The sequence below is a fragment of the Argiope bruennichi genome, chromosome 9, assembly GCF_947563725.1.
Source record: "Argiope bruennichi chromosome 9, qqArgBrue1.1, whole genome shotgun sequence".
In the NCBI taxonomy this organism is placed as follows: Eukaryota; Metazoa; Arthropoda; class Arachnida; order Araneae; family Araneidae; genus Argiope; species Argiope bruennichi.
The window spans coordinates 88,443,789-88,464,571 of record NC_079159.1 but is presented as its reverse complement, the minus strand read 5'-3'; the positions used below and the strand labels follow the sequence as shown (position 1 = coordinate 88,464,571).

General features: G+C 28.8%; 1 protein-coding gene across 2 annotated transcripts in view; it reads right to left on the bottom strand.

Moving 5' to 3' along the window:
- Positions 1-5,648: 5,648 nt before the first annotated feature.
- Positions 5,649-20,783, bottom strand: part of LOC129983998 (uncharacterized) — a 157,888-nt gene continuing 142,753 nt past the window's right edge. For both annotated transcript variants that reach the window (XM_056093743.1, XM_056093744.1), the window contains exons 3-4: positions 17,668-17,775; positions 5,649-11,681 (exon numbers count right to left, since the gene is read on the bottom strand). In XM_056093743.1, the coding sequence (XP_055949718.1) occupies positions 11,221-11,681; positions 17,668-17,775 (569 nt within the window). In that variant the 3' untranslated portion in view covers positions 5,649-11,220. The remainder of the gene's footprint in view (positions 11,682-17,667; positions 17,776-20,783) is intronic.

Sequence of the window (20,783 nt, the reverse complement as noted above, 5' to 3'; positions counted from 1 at the left end):
AAGATTTTTTGAATGAAAAAAGTGGCTAATGTTGATTCCTAATATACTGAAAGATTGAAATATTCTCAATTTAGATAAAATTAAAATGTTTTATTCATTATTTAATAAACTAAAAAGTTCAAATACTGATAAGTCATTAAATTTCTAAAGAGAATATTTAAAATGTAGTTTAGATATATTTAATGGTTTCAGCCCATAATTTCATAATAGTATTAAATTCCACTATTTTAAATTGTTTTGAGTTTATTTTAAAAAGTTGTCAGTTTTGGTTACTATAAGCTCTAGTAATTAAAAAATTAAGATCTGTGAATATGGATAAAATTTGTTCTTATTTTTTATATATGGTACATTCTTTCAAGAGTTTTACTGTTAATTTTTTTCTGAATGAAATATTTTGAGAAAAGAAATTTTATTCATATTTTTTTACCTGTGATTCAACATATCACTTGATAGTCTGTATCACACTAACTAAAGTGTCAAAATAACAAACTTTTAATTATTTTTTAAATGTTGTTTTCATTTTATAATCTATTGATGTTGATAATTTTGGTATAAACATATTTTTGGATTTCTTTTTATTTCTTTGAATTAATAATCTAATGATTTGATTTTAAAGAAATTTGAATTAACTTTATAATTAGATTTTTTGCTTTTCATGATCAAGAAAATCAGAAATGTTCAAATAAATAAATTTTATGACAGTATTTTTGTATATTTTGGGTGATATATTTGTGAAATTTATTTTATGGCCATAACTTTATTTTACTTAAGGTTTATCCAAAATGTTTAGATCTTTTGAGTAAGCAAGTAAAGCATTATATTTCAGTGCTTTTATTTCTTGCTTAAGAAGTGAAAAGGTCAGTTTTAGACTTGTACTCTGCCCTTGCCAGTGTAATTCTAGTCTTAAAAAAGATTTTATAAATTGTTCAAAAGAGCTGAACTTTAATCTTGAATTTTGAAATTGCTGAACAATCATCAAAGATAGCCAAAGTATGCCAAATAAACTGTAAGAATAGAAACTATATGTAATAAAAAGTTTTTTTTCTTGTAATTTATATTTCAGTTACATATGAAATAATGTAATGTGAAAGAATTCAACAAACACTCAATGAAATTTTAAATTTCTAAAAGTAGTTAGAACCTAAAATTATAAATATTATTTTACATTAATGGAGTATGGTATTGAGTTATATTGCTGCAAAATTCAACATTCCTTATAGTTGTTATAGCCAAAATAGCAATTTTTGAATTTAAAATGATAACAATCAGCCACAATTTAAAAATATCTATTTATTTTGTTTATGATACAACTTTTTATATAGATTTATCTAATACGTATTTTGAAAATGTGAAGTCCAGACTGAGTTTAATTTTACCATATTTTATGAAATCTATCATACTGGTATTTTTTTAAAACTCTTAATATTAGCAGGGGTGTTTGTGCTCCGGGGAAACCCCGGAATTCCGGGGATTTTGAACTTCGATACCCGGAAATTCCGGGGATCGTCATTCAAAAGGAATTAGGAATAATAATGAATTATTTATTTTGATCTGGGTAATTTTGTTTGCTTTGAAAGCAGAAAACGCAAGGTCAGTGTGTGTGGTGAAAACTTTTCCTTTCTTTCTCCAAAGGCAGTGATAATGCGTGAAAAGGGGGAAAAAACTTCTTTTCTGTTCTTTCCTTATTGCGAGTTATGACTCATTCCCCCGGTTCTCGGACATTCTCTTCTGGATTCTTTTCGGCAAGTAGGCGCGGCAGAAAAAAAAGGGAGAGACTTCGTTCGACCAGATGTGCGATCACGTGACCTGGGTTCAAAGGTCTTAATTTTGAAAAATTAATGGTTATTAATTTTGCAAAAAAAGTAATTCGTTGAACTTTTATAATTAGGTTATTCAATACTTCATAATTGTAATTTTTTCATTTCTCCCCCCCCCCTTCTCGAAACTCCAAAATGTCGGTAGTAAGTCCGTAAAAGTTTCAGGGGATTTTTTGGGGTCCCACAAACACCCCTGTATTAGATTGAATTAATCATTCCAAGCCAGAAAAATATGCAAGTCTAAATTAAAAAATTTATAGAACATAAAGAAATTTATTTCTGTAATAATTTTTCTGCTTTTATTCAACTTGAAATATGAATTAAACTGATTGATTTGTTTTTTTTTTTTCATTTATCATATGTACCTTATCTAACTAAACATTTCTGTCTTAGAATAAGATTCTGAATTTTCTTTGAAAAACATGGATGGGATAAGTTATGTCAAATCTTGTTTTGAAGTTTTTTTGAAATTTAATACCTGAATTTCTGCCATACCTTTTTACTCAAAATTTTGTTTTTTAATATATTATTTTTATTCTTTATGTGTGATGAAATTATTCAAACATGCAATATAAACTTCTAGAATCAAAAATTTTCATCATTTAATTTTAATTTTATTTATATTAATTATAAATATATATATATATATATTTAAAGCTAACCGACTACTGCCAAATTTTTGCCTTTGAATTAGCGTTGTCCATTTAAAATTTATAACAAGATAAATTTATAGCTTCTACAGTTTGATCTTATCCAGTAAAAAAATTTGTAAATTGTAAAATATTTTTTTTTCTTTTTATGACTTTAATATTCATTCACTAACTATGAGATAGGTCAGTGATAGTTGAATGTATGTGTATGATATAAGTAGTAATTCTTCTTCTGTAACTGATATCGAAGTTTGATTCTGTCTTTCTTCATTCCAAAGGCAAATTGTGTGAAGCATGTATATTTAGATTGTTTTTTTTTTATTAAATCATGTGTATCATCATTGTTCAGTGTTTGTCGGCGTAAATGCACTCTGTATGATGTCTTTACAGTATTTATGCAATGGTGTCTGCAAAATCTGTTTCTGTGTTTATTGAAAAGTAAAATTTTAAATATTATTGTCCTGTGGGTTTTTCTGCATTTGAATGCAACTTTTTGAACTATAGTTACTTTGTATAATGTATTTGGTGCTATTATTTTGTGACTCAGTGATTTTCTTTTAGTTATCTTAATGAATTATTGGTTATAAGCAAGCGCAAGATGTATTAAAAAACAATTTACTAAATTATACTTTTATTGAGAATAGTTCTAGTTTTAAGAATATCAATGAATTTGTGGTATTTGAGTGAGAAAAAATATCGGTACTTTTTCAAATTTTATTTTTTCTTATCAAACTGATTCAAAATAGCCAAAACCAATAATTGGTGATTTTTGCAGTAAAATTGTTTTTTCCATTATTATTATTGACATATTTCACCAGATCTGGGAAGGTGCCAAATGATAAAAATTGCCAATCTGGTTCCCTTGGAAAAGTACCGATTTATTTATAGTATATACATATATATGCATGTTGGGAACCAAAGTTATTTATTGAAAATGCGCTGAATAGCTTATTTTTGTTGGCTTAAGCAACTGATCAGTGTTCTGTAAATTTTATAAAAGTTACTTCACTGTGTATTGCAATTACCCTGTTGATGTATCTTAAATAAAATGTTTTATTGTTTTCATACATATTTTGACTTTTCATTTTTCAAATCTTTGATTTGCATTTGACAATTTTTTAAAAAAATATTTTTCTTAAGATTCAATGGATTTTTATTTAAGGTCTGGTATTGAATGATTCCGCACAAGTGTTTATTTATGGTGCCAATAAATCATTTATTTATTTCATGGAACATGAGGCTAATCAAGGTAAGATTTGAAGTATTTTTCAATTGTATTATCCTATCTAAAAGGGAAAGAACACATTTTTTTTTCTTTGTATGTATGTGTGTGTATATGTCAGCAAATTTAGGTAAACATTTTTTTTTTTTTCCCTCATTACTTAATTTTAAATATAAAACACTGCTGTTTTAATTCACGGCCAAGAATATTTGTGAGTCACTCAAATGTTTACATTTTGAGTAATATTAATGCTGCTGAGTTTGTAAAAAGAGAGGATCTTCTGTTTTAAAAGTAAAAAAGTCCAAACACATTTTACATTTTTTTTATGAGGTTACATTTGATAATGAACTCCACCTTATTCCCCTTCATTTTCTAAGGAACTGGTCATGAATTACAATTCCTTTACAAATTCTTCTAAAATCTAATAATTGGATCATTTATCTGTATCAATTTCAAGCAATATTTCTAGACTTAAATAAAAATTATTTTAAATTTTATTATAACAACTGCTCTAGATGTCCTAATCCTAATGTCCTGTCCTCTAGTGGACAGAGCAGAGCATTCCTATGACTCATAGGACCAACTTTGTTTCATATATGTTTCCTTGTAAAATTTTTCAAAGGGAAAGCTGTAGCTTTTGATATGATGAATTGTTTTTATCTGCTGTTTGGTTCTTAATTACTAATTTCTTGCTTGTTGGCTCATGTTAAAAAAATGAATGAGCAATAAGTTTTTGTTTTTTGATAGAGCTAAAGTTTCTTTTAAAATGATGCGATTAAATTGCATTTTGTATAGGAATATGGGTAACTGTGAGTTTATTTATTGATATTTAGAAACATTTTGTTCATTGACTAGCAGTAACCCTGCAGCATTGCTTTTAGGAGTAATGAATGTTAGCGAAATTATAAAAACACACACACTAATGTAAATCAAAATATGAATATAGAATTTTAAAAATAGTACACAATTACATTTCTTCTGATGTTGCTTTCTAAGCTGCAGATGATAGAAATCAAAACAAATAACTAAAAATGGTTTCTAAAGAAAGAAAGATTATAAAGTAATTAAAAAGTGTATTGCAAATAATGCTATTAGAATTTAAATTGTATAAAAATATTTTTTATGATTATTGAGAGCTTTCATTTAGCTTGAAGAAGTAAATCCAAAAAACAAAATAGTTGGATTCATCTGGTAAATAATTAATTGAAAATCAAAGAAGAAATGTATTTTAACTTTCTTGTTTTAAATGTAATAGAAATAATAATAGAATATCTTCAAGAAATTTTTAAAAAAAAGATTAGTATATTTTAATTTTAGTTTTGATTCTATTAATTTTCACGAAAACTGTCTATTTTTTTTGAAAAAATTTCTTAACATTTTTTAAGTTGCAATAAACTTTCAAAACAAATTTCATTAGTACAGCAATTTTGTGCTCTATTCGATGGTGTGCTAGTCTTTTCTCGTCCTACAAGCTTTAGAAATGATGTTACATACAAAAATAATATAAAATAAAATATAAATTAAAAATATTTTCTGCATTAAATTAATAAATTTATATTACAAGATACATTTAATCATTCTGACTACCTGTATATCAGTATCTGTAAGTGTTATAAATTCATTTGGACATTGCATACACACATACAAACACTTCTTTTTGTAAGTATATATAATTATTTTCCTAGTGTAAAAAGCAGATTGGGGCAGTTTTCACTTTTTTAATATGTGAATTATTATTCTGGTTTTCTTCAACATGTCAACAATAATTTTTGAAGTTCTATTACTCCCCCCCCCCCCTCTCTTCTTTTTTAATTTGTAATAAGAAACATGAAATTAAGAACAAAAAGTTTTATTAACACATACATCAGATTTAAAAGAATTTGATTTGTTTCTTTTTCATATTATTTAAGTATCAGACATAGTGCAAATAATTATAAATAGATTAGACATCAACAACATATTACTTTTAAATTATTTTTCAAGTTTCCATTCACATGGTAAAAAAATACTGAATTTACATATATAATTTTAAAACTGCATATGAGTTTATTCATATATATTTTTAATAATAAGAATTTTTTTAAAATTTTTTTTTAAGAAACAATCACATTTTGTTAACAAATATATAATGCAGGTCCCTTATTTATAATTATCTTACAGTTTTTCATACATAATATTTTATGCTAAATGATCCTTTACAGTATTTTCAAGCATAAATGGAATTTCAAAGTAAATTATTTACATTTCTTGTGATTTCAGCAATATACACACAAAGATAACGATTTCACTGAATATATACACTTAATATAAATAATGTCTGCTGTGCTGGACTTGGCCTATGGTAAAGCTATACAGGTCTGTAAATTATGGTACTTAAGTCAGAATATTTTAAAAAGTGTATAATAAATTGCAGATTTTTATTTTAGTAATTATTTTTTTAAATGATTATTAAAAGAAGATACTATAAAAGTAAATTAATGAATTCCAGGTTCATATAAAATAAAATGATTTTAAATTTGTTTTGAAACAAAAATATATCATCATGTTTAGAGAAGAAAAAAAATCAAGTATGAGGCATAAAAACATTAGAAAATTCCTCTCAAGACGTGATAAACATAACACTGGTACTTGAATTAATTTGTAAATAATAATTGCCTGTACAAAATGATTGTGAAGTATTCTGATGTTTAAAGCCTTTTTACAGAAAAATTCTATGTGTATTTTTTTCAGCTACAGTGATTTGCTATTCCTAAATAAATAATAAAAATTTATTATTGTCAAACGATGTGATGCCATGTAGTATGTGCCTTTAATGCAGCAAAATATTTAACATAACTAAATAATACTTTATCTTCCTGAATGTTGTTACTAACCACTACGAAATAGAAGTCTCAAAAAGTATAGTTTACATATTACATCTAAGTATATTTAAAGTACAAATAATTTGAGGAGGAAAAAAAATTGTTTTAGATGACAATTCTAACTTTTTATAAATTACAGTTACTACTCTTACCATTGAAATGCAAAACATGATTCTATAATGTCTAAAATTGACATGGGAAGACACTACTATACATACGTTTTAATATGTATACTATAGATGTGAATTCAGAAGTGGAAAGTGAACAGTATAGAAAGTTAAATTACGAGAATTAAAACCAGTGGCTTCATCAAATCTACATTTGAAAATGAGATAGTTTGACGGAATCGGTGTATTAAATTTTATTTTAGTTCCATATGTGATATATCATATTTTTCTATGACGAGTGTATAACTGATAAACATTAAAATTCTGAATGATGTAAAACGAAGTTTATTAATTTTATTGCAGTAAATCATCTTTTCAACCACATGCATTTATGAATTGTTCATTCTTCCGGATCTGGAGTTGGCAGATTGCCAAGAATATTTCTACTCATGCTGTAGGTATGGTAAGCATGAAGGAATAGGTCAACTCATGAAGATGGCAGTGCAAACTATTATATATCGAAAAGATGTGTTGTTTAGTAATTGTACCAAATCACGTAAGCCACTGGTTAGAGCATTTTGAAGTTTTCTAAAAGTGTGCAAGATTAGACAATAACTTATAAAGAGAAATTTCATTCTGAAACTTTTTGTTAACTCTTATTTACATCATATAAAAATATGCAATCTCGGAGTACAAATTCTTCCTATTTACGTGATCACATCATAGAAGCAGGTATTCACAAATTCATATTTGGTCAGTTGAGTTGATATAAAAAAAGATTTTAGCAAATACTTAAAAGTGATAAGAAACAATAATAGAAATTATAGTATAATACTGCTACAATTGGTCTCAATGTAAGGCATTAATAGCTTACTAAAGTAGTGAAAGATAATTACTAAGTAAATAAATGCTTTTAAAAATGCTATATTTATTTAATGTAGATTCGTCTTATTAGATAATCTGAAACTTTTAATTTATTCAATCTATCCTATTTATAGAGTATAAGGCAGATTGTAATTGAAAAGAGAGTGATGTTTTAGAAATCTTAAACGAGAGCCTCATTTCGAAGTTAATTTAAATTTCAAAAGACTTAGTTATTTACGCTAGCATTTCTATGAATATTGAATATCTATCCTATCAATATTTTTTATAGTAATCTGTAGAAAATGAAAGCACTAGGTTGAGATGTATACATCAGGTTAACCTGTTAATACTTTATGTATGTATTTATGGGTGCGTGAGAATATAAAAAGTAAAATTTTCCTTTCATGCCGACAGCAGTTTCTACATCTAATTTATCTGGCTTGATAGAAGTTGGAAACTTTAGAAATGTGTTAAGAAAGCTGGACATCGCTGCGTGTTTTTATTGCTTTTCTTATTTGCTGCTAATGCTCAGGTGCTGTTATGTTATTTATTGTGCATTTAGGGACATTAGAGTAGTTAAACATTTGAACGCCAGATGGCGCTGTCATTTTTCTCCATCTCATTCTTCTAAAGCGGGATATTTTAAACTTTTCCTACTTGCAACTCCATTACTTCCAGAAACATTTTCTGGTGTCTTCAAAATAAAGGAAAAAAAAATGGAATATAATTAATTAGATATACATTTAATTAAAAATAGTTAAATATTAAATTAATGAAATATTCTGAGCAGATAAAATCTTCTTAACTATTATTATCTACAAATTTAGAATAATCTGAGAAAAAGCTTTGAGTATTTCCGATACGGTTTAGGGCGATTCCAACATTTTTCTGTAAAATCCTGATTGATATCTAAACACACGAATAATGATACTTTTATTTAAAGCAAGATTTCTCATTCCATTTTCTTATTTTTCATATTTCTTACTCCATTTTCTTTTTATCTTATTGGAAATTCCATATTTCGGTTATTGATTATTAATAATAATAATAATAATATTAAAACTCTTGAACAATACGCAGAAGACTGGTGCTTTTACCGAACCTTTTATTTATAAATAAAAGGTTCAAATGTAAAAATGTGAATTTTCTGCTTTTATTTGTCATTTTACATATAGCCATCAACATAAAGCAGAAGAATGACTGCGCTTTATTTGAATTCTTGAACTTAGTCCCCGACTTCAATAGGATCTCAAGAATATTGACAGCGAGTGCTTTTCGCAAATTCTGCTATATTTTCAAATAAAATCAGTGCAGAAAACTGTCTTAATTTAAAATATGTCATTAAGAGTTTTCATTTTAATGAATTTAATTTTTTTCGATTTGTTAGTAAAATTTAAATTTTATGTTTATTTTATTTTTTATTATTATTATTTTTATTGAAGTGCATAATTTCTCGAATAAAGAGATTTGAGATTTTGTTGCATATTCTCATTTCGGAGGAGATTTTTTTTTTTTTGAAATTTTATATAATTGTTTATTTGAAAATTTGATGGTTTGATAATTGAAATAAAATTTGATGTGTAATCTTTACTGAAAAATTGTTGTTCTATATCCAATTTCATATCAAAGCCATCCATTGGCATGTGTATTCATGTTCATATTGATACTTAACATGCGATACATAACGGCGTATTATCCCTAATAGCGCATAAATACTGTATAATATTGTATGACATTGATCAATATTCTCAATATTGTATAATATTGTATGACATTGATCAATATTCTCAATATTGTATGACATTGATCAATATTCTCAATATTGTATAATATTGTATGACATTGATCAATATTCTCAATATTGTATAATATTGTATGACATTGATCAATATTCTCAATATTGTATGACATTGATCAATATTCTCAATATTGTATAATATTGTTAAATATTGATCAATATCATGTAATATCGCACAATAATGTACAACCGAATGTGCTACCTGGTATATGTAACTACATGCATGAATTTTAAAATATAATATCTTTACTCCGAAATTGTAAATCAGAGTTCATTTGTGGAAAAAATCTTTAAGTGATACGGGGAACTGTGCAAAAATGCTTAAAACATTCTTTTCACATTGAAGGCGAAAAATACTAACTGCTTTGGAGGGAAAAGTAGAAAATGAGAACGTTTGCCTCTGATATTTTAAGATCTTGAAAGACATTTTGTTCCTAGCTGACGTTCCTGAAATCTTTTGGAAAGAGATTGCAAGAAGGAAAACTTTATGAGCTTTAGAACTCTTTGATATTTTAAAATCGAATAAAAATTGGCACTCAAATGTTTAAGAGGCTTCTATAGTACTTTAACAGCCATTTAAATAAAATGAATGTTGAAAAGCTTGCTGTTAATGTTTAGGGATGTGTTGACATATTTTTTTATTTTTTGACAAAGATATCGCCTCTTGAAATTCGCTCTATTAGCACAAAATGCCGATGAACATTGTTACGATATCTTCACAATATCGACAGAATAGAATTTCGAATAACATCGAGGAGATATCGGACAATATTTTGTGCTAAAATCCTTACAGAAAATTACAGTTTTGATAGTTTATTTGATCGAATGTGATTTTATTTAGTTATTTATTTTACTGTGATGAATTTTTTACTCTCTTTTTTTAAAACAGCTCTGCCTCTGTATCAAAGTCTAAATTTTGATAAAATTAACTTGATATTTTTTCTGAATTAAAAGAAAATGTTACTATCTTTTGCTAAGAAAGCATAATATTTCATCTTAGCATTTCAATACTTCTATTTAATGTTTCCATGAATCGTTTTACAAATTATTTACGGAACACTTTAATCGGCAGCAGAATTTTCAATTTTAATTTCTCTCTTGTCTTTTTCTACGCATAATCATCAAAAATATCTTATCAGAATAAGATGTTTTTGAATATTCGTTGAAAATAAGCTCCTCAAAAATTTAACGATACACTTAATTTGCATTGTAATTTATTTATAATCCTCGAGTTCTTATTAGAAATAAATCATTTTTGTTGCACAAAATTTGGTCCCTCCGATAATGTGGAGCTGATAATTTAAAATCATCAAACTAATGAATAATTTGTCCTTTGAATAAGATATTTTACATCAAAATCAGAGATAAGTACAATCATACAGACATTTCCATAATTTAGCACCACAGTGAAAGACAATTACATTCACAAGTATAAAGTATACCAAATTACTAAAAAAAATCGAAACCATCTTTATAGTTCGAGAGTGATCTTTTACGAACACAAATTACTGTGATAACATCACACACAGGTGGTCTTTCAGTTTAAGATTGCATTACAATAACGTATCTTTAAAAGAAAGGAACAGTTATATATCACTAAACAATTCCACACAGAATAAACACATCTCAGATTCTGCATGGTGACATAACGAAAACTGACAATAAACAACTCAACACATCCCTACCAATTCTAAAAAAAAGAAAAACACAAACACTTGTTGTTTCATCACTTAAAATCAGATCGGATCAGGTTTGCAAACACCATCAATAATAATCGTCTGAATCTTATTGAAACATATTGTTCATCATCCGCTGGCATTTCTGAATCTGGTCACAGCAACAGGTCTCTCGTCAGATTTCAACACAGAATCAGTTATTAGTCCCAGCACCTCTTCCAGTTGTCATATGTTCACTTTGCCTTCGGCATCGACAGCTTCGGTGAGAAGACCGTTGATGACGTTAGCCGTTGATGGGACCATTCTCTCCACCTTGTAGACGGACAGATATCCCATCATCCTCTCCACCCGCAATCTCTGGACGAAATCCAGAAGTCGAATCTGGTTCTTGGAGGTCACCGAATCGCACTCGACCATCATGATGTACATGAACATGTCCGCGTCTTTGGGCGCCATCCGCCGGTAGAAGGAGAGCCTCGATAGTCCGAACTCGTCGGAGAGGTTCATGTAGATGAGGCGTGCCCCCGTCCAGTCCTTCCAGCTGTCCTCCAGCACCTCGCTGAAGTGACTGTCCAGTTTCTTGAACCCCATGAAGATGCACGCTTTGTGGGTCTGCAGTGCCTCTGTGGAGGAGGAGATCTTTTTGAGGATGGTAGGACACGAATATTTTATTTCGGAATACAGACCTGAAATGAAATCGTGAAAAACATGCTTTAGAACAAAAATCGCCAAGCTTTTCTGACGGAATAGCAAAAACAGTCCTCCGAGGACAATAAGTATATTTTTAAAAATAAAGAAGTATCAAATAATAAAATTAGCACTTTTTTTATTAAAATGAGAAAAAAAATCCAAAAAAAAAAGACTCTGATTATATTTAATCAGTGTATTAAATTAGCATTTCATGAGTATGAGACTGAGAGGTCTTGTGAGTTAAAATGTTATATGAGAAGCATATGAAGCAGAATATTATTATGAATCCTATCTCTTAACTGTGCTCTTTAAAAATAATAATTCAGAAACTAGCTGGTCAATGTGTACTTAGGTACCGATTTTTTAAAGTTAAAAATAACTTCCTTCTTTTTGGTTACAGCCGACCATCCCACCATGACTGAACAAAGCAGTATCGACAAGATTTGTTGTGGCCAACTGTTGTCTTTATCATAATCCATCCATATTACTGGAAAATTCTCCGAACTGGCATTCTCTTCGAAGCAATTGCCCCTTAGCCACAGGTGGTCAATCATTGACCTTTCTCCTCATCTTCTCAAACACTTGTCATCCCGTTTTACCACCAGTAGGCCAACACTTCGAGAAAATCTCAAAAATTCTCTGTATTCCTCCAAATGTGCATCCTACAACAGGTTAGAATAACTGTTGGAAATCTTTCTGATTTTTCGCTAAGCGAAGCCTATATACATGCCTATTTCCTTTTTAAGCCCTTTGAAAAGAAACCTACTAGTATATATAGTAGTAGGTTTACTACTACAACCTATTTCTATATATAGTTAAATACGAAGTATACAATGAAAAACTATTGTAATTATCAAAAAATGCGAACTCAAAATTTTGTGGAATTTCCACATTTCAGATCTTTCTGAGTCTAATTGAAAAATGCATTTTTGGCATCATGTCTACCTATCTGTGAACACGATAAATTAAAAGCGCTTTGAACTCGGCAGGATGAAATTTGATATATACTCTCTAACCCAAATTTGCAGATTTTTTTAAAATAAATTTTGAATGAAATCCATCCAGAATCAATCTTGGCTATCCGCATTGACACGATAACTACAAAACGAAGACGGGTAAAATTTGGCCCACAAATTTAACATCTAGAGTGTAGGTATGCATCAAATTTGGAACAAGCTTGGAATTGCGGTAACTGAAAAGCGCAGTGTCTTAAGTATATGAAATTTGGTATTGTAGCAGTTGCATTACTCTTATCTTCTTTTTTGGATACTAGATGGCGATGCCTGATTAGGCCATCCCATAGTGCATTGCGATTGTAATTGGAATGAGATGTGATGCTGAACTGTGAAGCCGCGCGCGTGAATGTCTTGTCTTTGTATTTGTGCTTGTTTAGTGTGTGAATGTGATTATTAAAAGAAATGTTCCTAAAAACATTCTTCCTGTTGCTTCCTGCACGGATCATAATAATCTACATACCACCACAGTATGTAATTTTGTGTCTCCAAACATAGTTCTGTATTCTTTTAATCGGTTGGAAAAACGGCATCCAAAATGTATAATCGGTTTCGTAGTGCTTGTGCGTTAACCACATCTCTAAAATTAATTACTCCCCCCCCAAAAAAAAACCTACCTAAGATTGCAAAAAAAAACTCCATTTATAGTTGAAAGTGTTTTGTAACTATTGTGCGCTATTAACATAATGGTAAATAATACGAAAGTATATTTATTAGAAAATATGCCAGCAAGTTTCAGGAAGAACACTCCAATTCGTTTAATGTTTTGACAAATAAAATTAAGTTCGAAATCTTCCAATGGAGTTTAATGTGTTTTTAAGGAATAAAATAACATTCTTCTTTATCATTGTTTAAATTAATTAAATGATAGGAAAGCAAAAACTGCTATTTCACCCCTTAATTTCTAGAAAATGTTCCTACTTTAATATGAATGGTAAAGTAAGTATAGTTTCAGAAAATTTGAGAATTTTAGAAAGAGGGATTGGTTTGGTTATATTAACGTCCCGTTTGAAGCAACACTAGGGCTATTTTGGGACGGACCTCGTAATTTTGAACCGCGGTCAGATGACGAGGACGACATCTGAGCTGGCACCCCCCTCTCCACACCACACCAGTGAGAGGACGTTTGGTCATGACGGATTTAACGTGCAACAAGCCCCCTTGCACGACGGTTCTTCGGTAGAATCCGGTCACGAACCTGAAACCCTCCGGTTCCGAAGCCGAGACCTAACCACCAGGCCACCGCGGCCCGCTTTAAAAAGAGGGAAAACGATGTATAAATGAACGAAGTGTTTTATGATAACAATGATTATGAACAGAAGATGATCTGGATGAAACGACGTATAAATGAGAAATGTATAAACGGAGTTACATTGTATTTTTTACAAACCAAATTAAATTCATGGAAAAAATATAGAATTATTTACTAATATTCTAAAATAACTAATTACTTCTGTTACTGGAGGTAATAGTTAAGTAGTTTTCTAAACATTTTGAAGAATATATATATACCTAACAATAAGGGAAAAGATGTTAAAGCTCTTGAATATTTAAACAGAATGAAAAAAAAAATCGCAACTTTATATATAAACAGAAAATTCTGAGGAAATGTAGGAAAGTAAGTTTGTGAAGCGATAGAGAAATTTTCAATATTAAAAACTATAACAAGAAAATGAATAAAGTAAACCATTCTTTCCAGATGAAGTTTACTTACATTACTTTCACTTCATACGTTCAGTGTTGAAATAAAATATGAATTTTTTTGTTGCATTTTATAAAAATTTAGACATATAAAAGCGTTCTTGCATTTATCTATTCAACAATGAATTCCATCCATGGATAGATTGGAAACGCAGGCAATAAGAATATTGTGTTAATATAAGAAATAAATGTTTGTTCTATGAAGAAAGTTATGTTTTTGAAAAATTTGACGTTGTTATCTTATTTATAAGAGCTTGAGGGAATTTGATTTAAATTTTTTTCAAGCATAAATTTTCCTGATATAGACTGCATTTGAAAGAGGGAGTCTTAGACTTAGAACGCAATGGTAAGTCAACCTTCTAACTCTCCGACCCGCCCTAAGGCACACGGATTTAAACCATAAAACTGAATGACCGGACCGCCGCTACAGCAATTGGCGGGAACTGTGGTTGAGTCCTAAGGGCCGTCACCGGCCACGGTACAACCCTCCCCGAAGGAAGTACGTAAGTAATAGTGTTTTGAATTAAAGTCATCACGAAGTTGGAGATACACAAACCTCGAGTTGATTGGTCAATTTTATTTTTAAAACAATGTGTGGCAAACATTGTTTATTAAGAAAGCATACAGTCACTCCTACGTGGTCAACATATCGGTCATATATCAAATGAATATACGGGACATCCACTTAAGTAATTGGGCCAATAATTCATTTACAAACATTTAAAGGTAGGCATATAATTCACATAGGAAAATGCTCTAAATACCGCAAACTATTATATTGCATTTAATTTTAGGCAACAATTGTACCGATGAAGTATTTATGAAGAATAAATTTTACACCACTTCTAATTGCAACCGCTAATATTTCTAAAATTGTCGGAGATAGGAATTATTTAGGAAAAGGCACAGTGTGAGATAATGACTTACGAATTTAACATATTCAGCTGTTAAATGAGAAACCTAAATTTTTCACAGCATTAATTTCCATTACTTTCAATATCTAATGGATTTGAATAAATCTGCTTCTTTTAGTTATATCTGTAATAGATATCGTCTGCAAACTTTTATCAAGTAATTTTACTATTTCTTTAAACATTTGGCAACAGTCATTTTATTGTCTGAAATTGTTAATTGTTAATAAATTTGTTTTTAATGAGATAAAAAGGTTCACTCTGTTTTTTTTCGAAATGGAGAACTGAGCAAAGAAGATGCATTGGATTCTGTATTAGTTATGAAATTCTGCTTCAAAAGCTTTTAAAGTGTTGTGAAAAGCTTTTAAAAATGTTAATTTATTAAAAACAACACAATTTGATTGGTATAAGTTTAGAGATGAAAGAGAATCCTCCATAGATGATCCTTAATTTGGTAGGCCATCCACTTCTATCAATGATCAAAATATTCATAAAACTATAGAATAGGTGCTTGGCGGCTATCGTTAAACACATTATTGAGTAAACTCCTATATCTTTTGGTTTCTGTAAAGAAATTTTAAAGAATCATTTAGGATTGCGACGTATCGATTCGTGAGTTGTTCCAAAGATCTTGAATTCATTCCGGAAACAACGTACATAAGTGGTTCGAAAAATGTTTACTTAAGGCAATTCCTTTCTAAAACTTCTTATTATCACTGATGATGAAATTTGCAAATATGCTTTTGATACAGAAATGTTCAACAATCAAAAGAATGGCTTGAAAAGAGGTATAAAAGATTACATTAAAGTGGCTCAAAAATCAAGATAATTTTGATTGTTCTCATTGAACTACTGTGGCATTGTGCATTATGGATTCCTATCAATTGGCTAGACAGTCTATAGAGATTGTTATTTGAATGTTTGCGCGTTTGCATGCAGCAGTTCATCGAAAACGGCCTGAAATGCACCGAGAAAACTCTTGTGTTTCGCATCATGATAAAGAGTCCTCATTATTGTTATTATCGCGAGTTCGCAAATTGTACAGACTAAGTATATGGCAAAGGATACCGACGTGCTCTGATTGGTTTAAGCCTTGGCATCTTTTTGGCAATGTTTTGCCAAAAAAATGCCATACCGAAATATATTTTTATAAAAATAAATAAAATTTGTGAATTTATCCCCTCCCCCTCCCTATTTTTTACGGTTTACATGTAATATTAATCTGGAACACATATACAGCGGAAAAGATCAAATCCTGAAACCTAAATTCAGGCAATATAAAAATTACAATTTATTTAAAATATTTTTCTGTGTTTTTCTTCTTAATATTATTTTGATGTAACTAAAAAATTTAGCTACGAAATCACATATTCCGTTAAAGCTTACATATTTATACGTTTTGGGCATTAAGTAATCATCACCCCATGTGTATTTGATGAGAAAGTAACAAACGTTCAGCAACAAGTTTCAATGACTGCATAAATTATCTAATAAAGGCACGAAAATCATAGAAAAATAAGAATTATTTAATTGCTGCATCATATGTTGAGTAATTACTTTCATTTATTTTTTATACTTCTGTGCATAAACAACATTAGTTACTTGTATTACTAGTATTATTAGTAATATTTATTATTATTAATTAGTATTAGTAGTATTACTAGTAATATTTAGAGAAAACAATTATATTAATAAAAATTAGATCGTGTTGATATTCACTCGTATCTTGCATAAAACTATTGAAAGGTACAAGGTTTGAGCCAAATAAGCGATAACTACACTATTATGAGTGCAAAACATTGCCAAAAAGATGCCAAGGCTGAAACCAATCAGAGCACGTCGGTATCCTTTGCCATAGACTTAGTCTTTACAATTTGCGAACTCGCGTTATTATCTGTGAGTTTTTAGCCAAACGTTCAGCAAATACAGTTACACAAATTCCATATTTACTCGACATGGCACCATGTGATTTTTAAAATTCATACGGTTAAAACTGTTGCATTGTGGTCACCACTTTGAGTCCATAAATTTTATTAAAAAAATCGTTATGAATTCTGTCTTAAGTTTCTTTTTTTATATATACAGCTGTTATGTTGATTATATACTGATTATATTAAAAGGTTGTTCTAAACAAAATGGTTTAACTATATGAAAATAAAAACGCCATATTACTATGCCGTTAAGACTGATGACAAGAAGCTTTCAGTAAAAAATAAATAATGTTTAAATAAAAGAATAAATGGAAGTGAATTAAAGGGAAAATAGGGTTAATTCATTGACTGGAAAATGACCAAACTCGTTTTTAAATTTCTATCGGTACACAGCACACATATTTTAAAAGAACGAAGTCCACAAACCTTGCTGAAGTGTGAATTCTTGACCCAACGCAGCGGGATCCTGCAAAGACATTGGCGGTTTGTTGCCATTTGGACATACCTCTGCGTAGTGGATTATGGGATACATCACTGGAAAGATAAAATCATATATAAGAAACAAGTGAGATATAAAAAAAAGCCGAATACAAGATATAAAGAAGTGATTGTTTCACCCAACATTTCTTTCTCTATATACAAGGTAGTTAAAAAAATCACATACTATTTTTGCGTCTTCCTTGTATTCGTTTAGAAGGAAAGGAGGAAGAAAAAATTTAACTCAATACAAAAGAAAGAAGTTTCGAATAAGTGGATTTTTATTACCCTGTGTGATTTCCCTTGGTCTCATGAGCAATATCCAAAAGATAATCCATTTCAAGCCAGCCTATGACGCAAGTTTGCAGCCATTGACGCGCACTCGATAACTGCATGCATGTACTGGATGTGATAATAAGAATCTTCTGAAATTATTTCTTTTTAAGCTTTCAATAGTTTTTGATCGTAAAACAATGAATGAATTGAATGTGCGCATAGGAAATAATTCCTATATTAGTGAAATAGATTACTGCATAGATGCAGCACATGTGACCAAGGGGAGTTGCAATGAAAAATTACTATTAAGTAAATAACTATAAAGGAGCCACTCTCACCTTACTATAGCAACCAGGGTAATATGAATGACAATCGCCACGAAAACACTTTGGCTTGGATTATGATTGAGTCCTAAGGGCCACGGTACAATCTCTCTTGTAGAGATGCATACGTCATGTCATCGGAGAGGTGGCAATTCGTCCAAAGCATTAATTTAACCATCAGGAAAGCATGAACCAAGCACCATACCGGAAGCCCCTCATCTTCATATCTTGGGTACCCTCCATTAGAGTTTATTAAGGAAATAAACAAAGCTTTCTCCTTCAAACTTTTTCTTCATGTCATTTTAAGCAAGGAATTATAATAATTTGTAATCTGTAAAATTATTTTGAATTATCTATAAATATATATTAAAACGAACGCATGATGGCATTTTCTTTGATGAAAATCTACTATTTGAGTGAAATTTTGAGTTTGGATGTTGAAAGAAAAAAAATCCCTATCAGCATTTCAAAAGTTAATTGAAATTTAAATTAATTGAAAATTCAACAAGAGTTTTTTATTTTTAGGCTATATCATTCATAAGCATTATCTAAAGAAAATATGTTTATGTTATTTTAAAATTAAATACATCTTTCATTTCCTTACAGTTTTTCTCTCTGATAATTTTTTTAAAATTTAATTTGTTACACAATTTATAACAAAATTTTTATTGTTATGATGAAATTCAAATTAATTTCATTGTCCGTTGAAAAATTCAGTTATGAGCCTTTGTCAATATTAAAGCTATGATAAAAATTTCTCTTATTTCTTAGTATTTGCCCTTTTTAATTCATCTACATAATACATACGACACTTTATTTCATTTTATTCAGACTTGCAAAAAGTGCGTCAAGAAATACACGTTTAAAAAGTATTATAGCTGCGTTTAATATAAATACATTGAAAGAAAAATAAAATTATTATATCTAAGTCAACAGCAAGAAGCTATTAAAGTGGACAACTAGACTACAAAGAATCCAAATATAGTAACGATAAACTTAGAGAGAAGAACTATTTGAACAGTCCTTCAACTGATCTATTCTCAGTTCCGTAGAGAAAAAAAAAGAAATTTTTCGTTTTCTTCACTGCTAAGAATACGATTCAATCACTTTAAAGGCATCCAATTGAATTTCAATAATTCTACTAACTAACTGATTTCTAATATAACTAATTAACTGATAATAACTAACTGGTTTTTAATAATCTAGCCTGATTTATAATATTTCAACAAAATTTGCTTAAATCTATATGAAAATTTCAATATATATACTTGGAAAAATAATTTATGAATTTAATTTTTGACAAAATTTTCCTTGATAAAATTTCTTTCAGATTTTAATATAAATATGCAGCAAGTAAATGATTTCATTATTCAATTATGAAAATATTGATAATTATTCTAAATTTGGTACTAATTAAAATATCAGCTATTGAGTAATTTAGTATTATCTGTTTATAAATAAAAAATATTATAAGTAGTAAAAATAAAATATTATAAGTAGTTCATATATATAAGAAAAAATTTTTTTAATATGAAATTATAGATATTAATTTTATAGAAGAAAACTAATTTAAAGAATTTGGCAGAGAAGGTTTATTTCAAGAAATAAAGCTAGACTCTAATTTAATAATATTATATGGTTCAATTGCCAGAACTTAATTCTATTTTTTTTAATTGTAAAATCAATATTAATTTGAGAACTTATAAAGATTCCAATATATATACATTAATTTATATTTCTTATACCTAATACAAAAAGAAAGTAATATATAGGCAGTGTAAAAAAAAAAGGCCCTGGCGCCGGAAAAAAAAATCTATTTCTAAAATTGTGTTTGTTTGTTTCTAAAGATGTATGTTTTAAAAGATGATTCTGTTTCTGAAGATGTTTCATAAATGCAACGTTTGAAATATTTTATAGCAAATTCCTTAATATTTTATAGCAAATTCCTTAACATTTTATAGGAAATTTCTTAATATTTTATGGCAAATTCCTTAATGTTTCATAGCAAATTCTTTAAAGCTTTATAGCAATATTTTAAAGTTTTACAACAAATTCGTCAATTAAATTGTGCCTCATGATTAAATTTTTTTGGCTAGTTTCAGTTTGACAATAAAACGAATAAAGAAAATAATCGTTTTTGACTAATGTTGAATATTACTTTTAATATTGTGAAAGAACTGTCTATAGATGAATGTTATGACCAAACTAATTTTTAAACGGAAACAAAATTTGGGTACAATTCAAGTAAATTATTTTTTATTGTATATTTTAGCATCTGTATCAATAAGATCCTGGAAGGACGAGGTTCAAAGTTGAATTTTTATTTCTTTAAGTCCTACAAAGTCCGATTCAAGTCTTTACAAAAGTTCAGAAGACTGACTTACGTACATTTATAAAAAATCAAATAAAGTTCCAAATTCTTAAAAAAAAGTTTTCTTAAAAGATATTATTAAAGTATATTCGAAT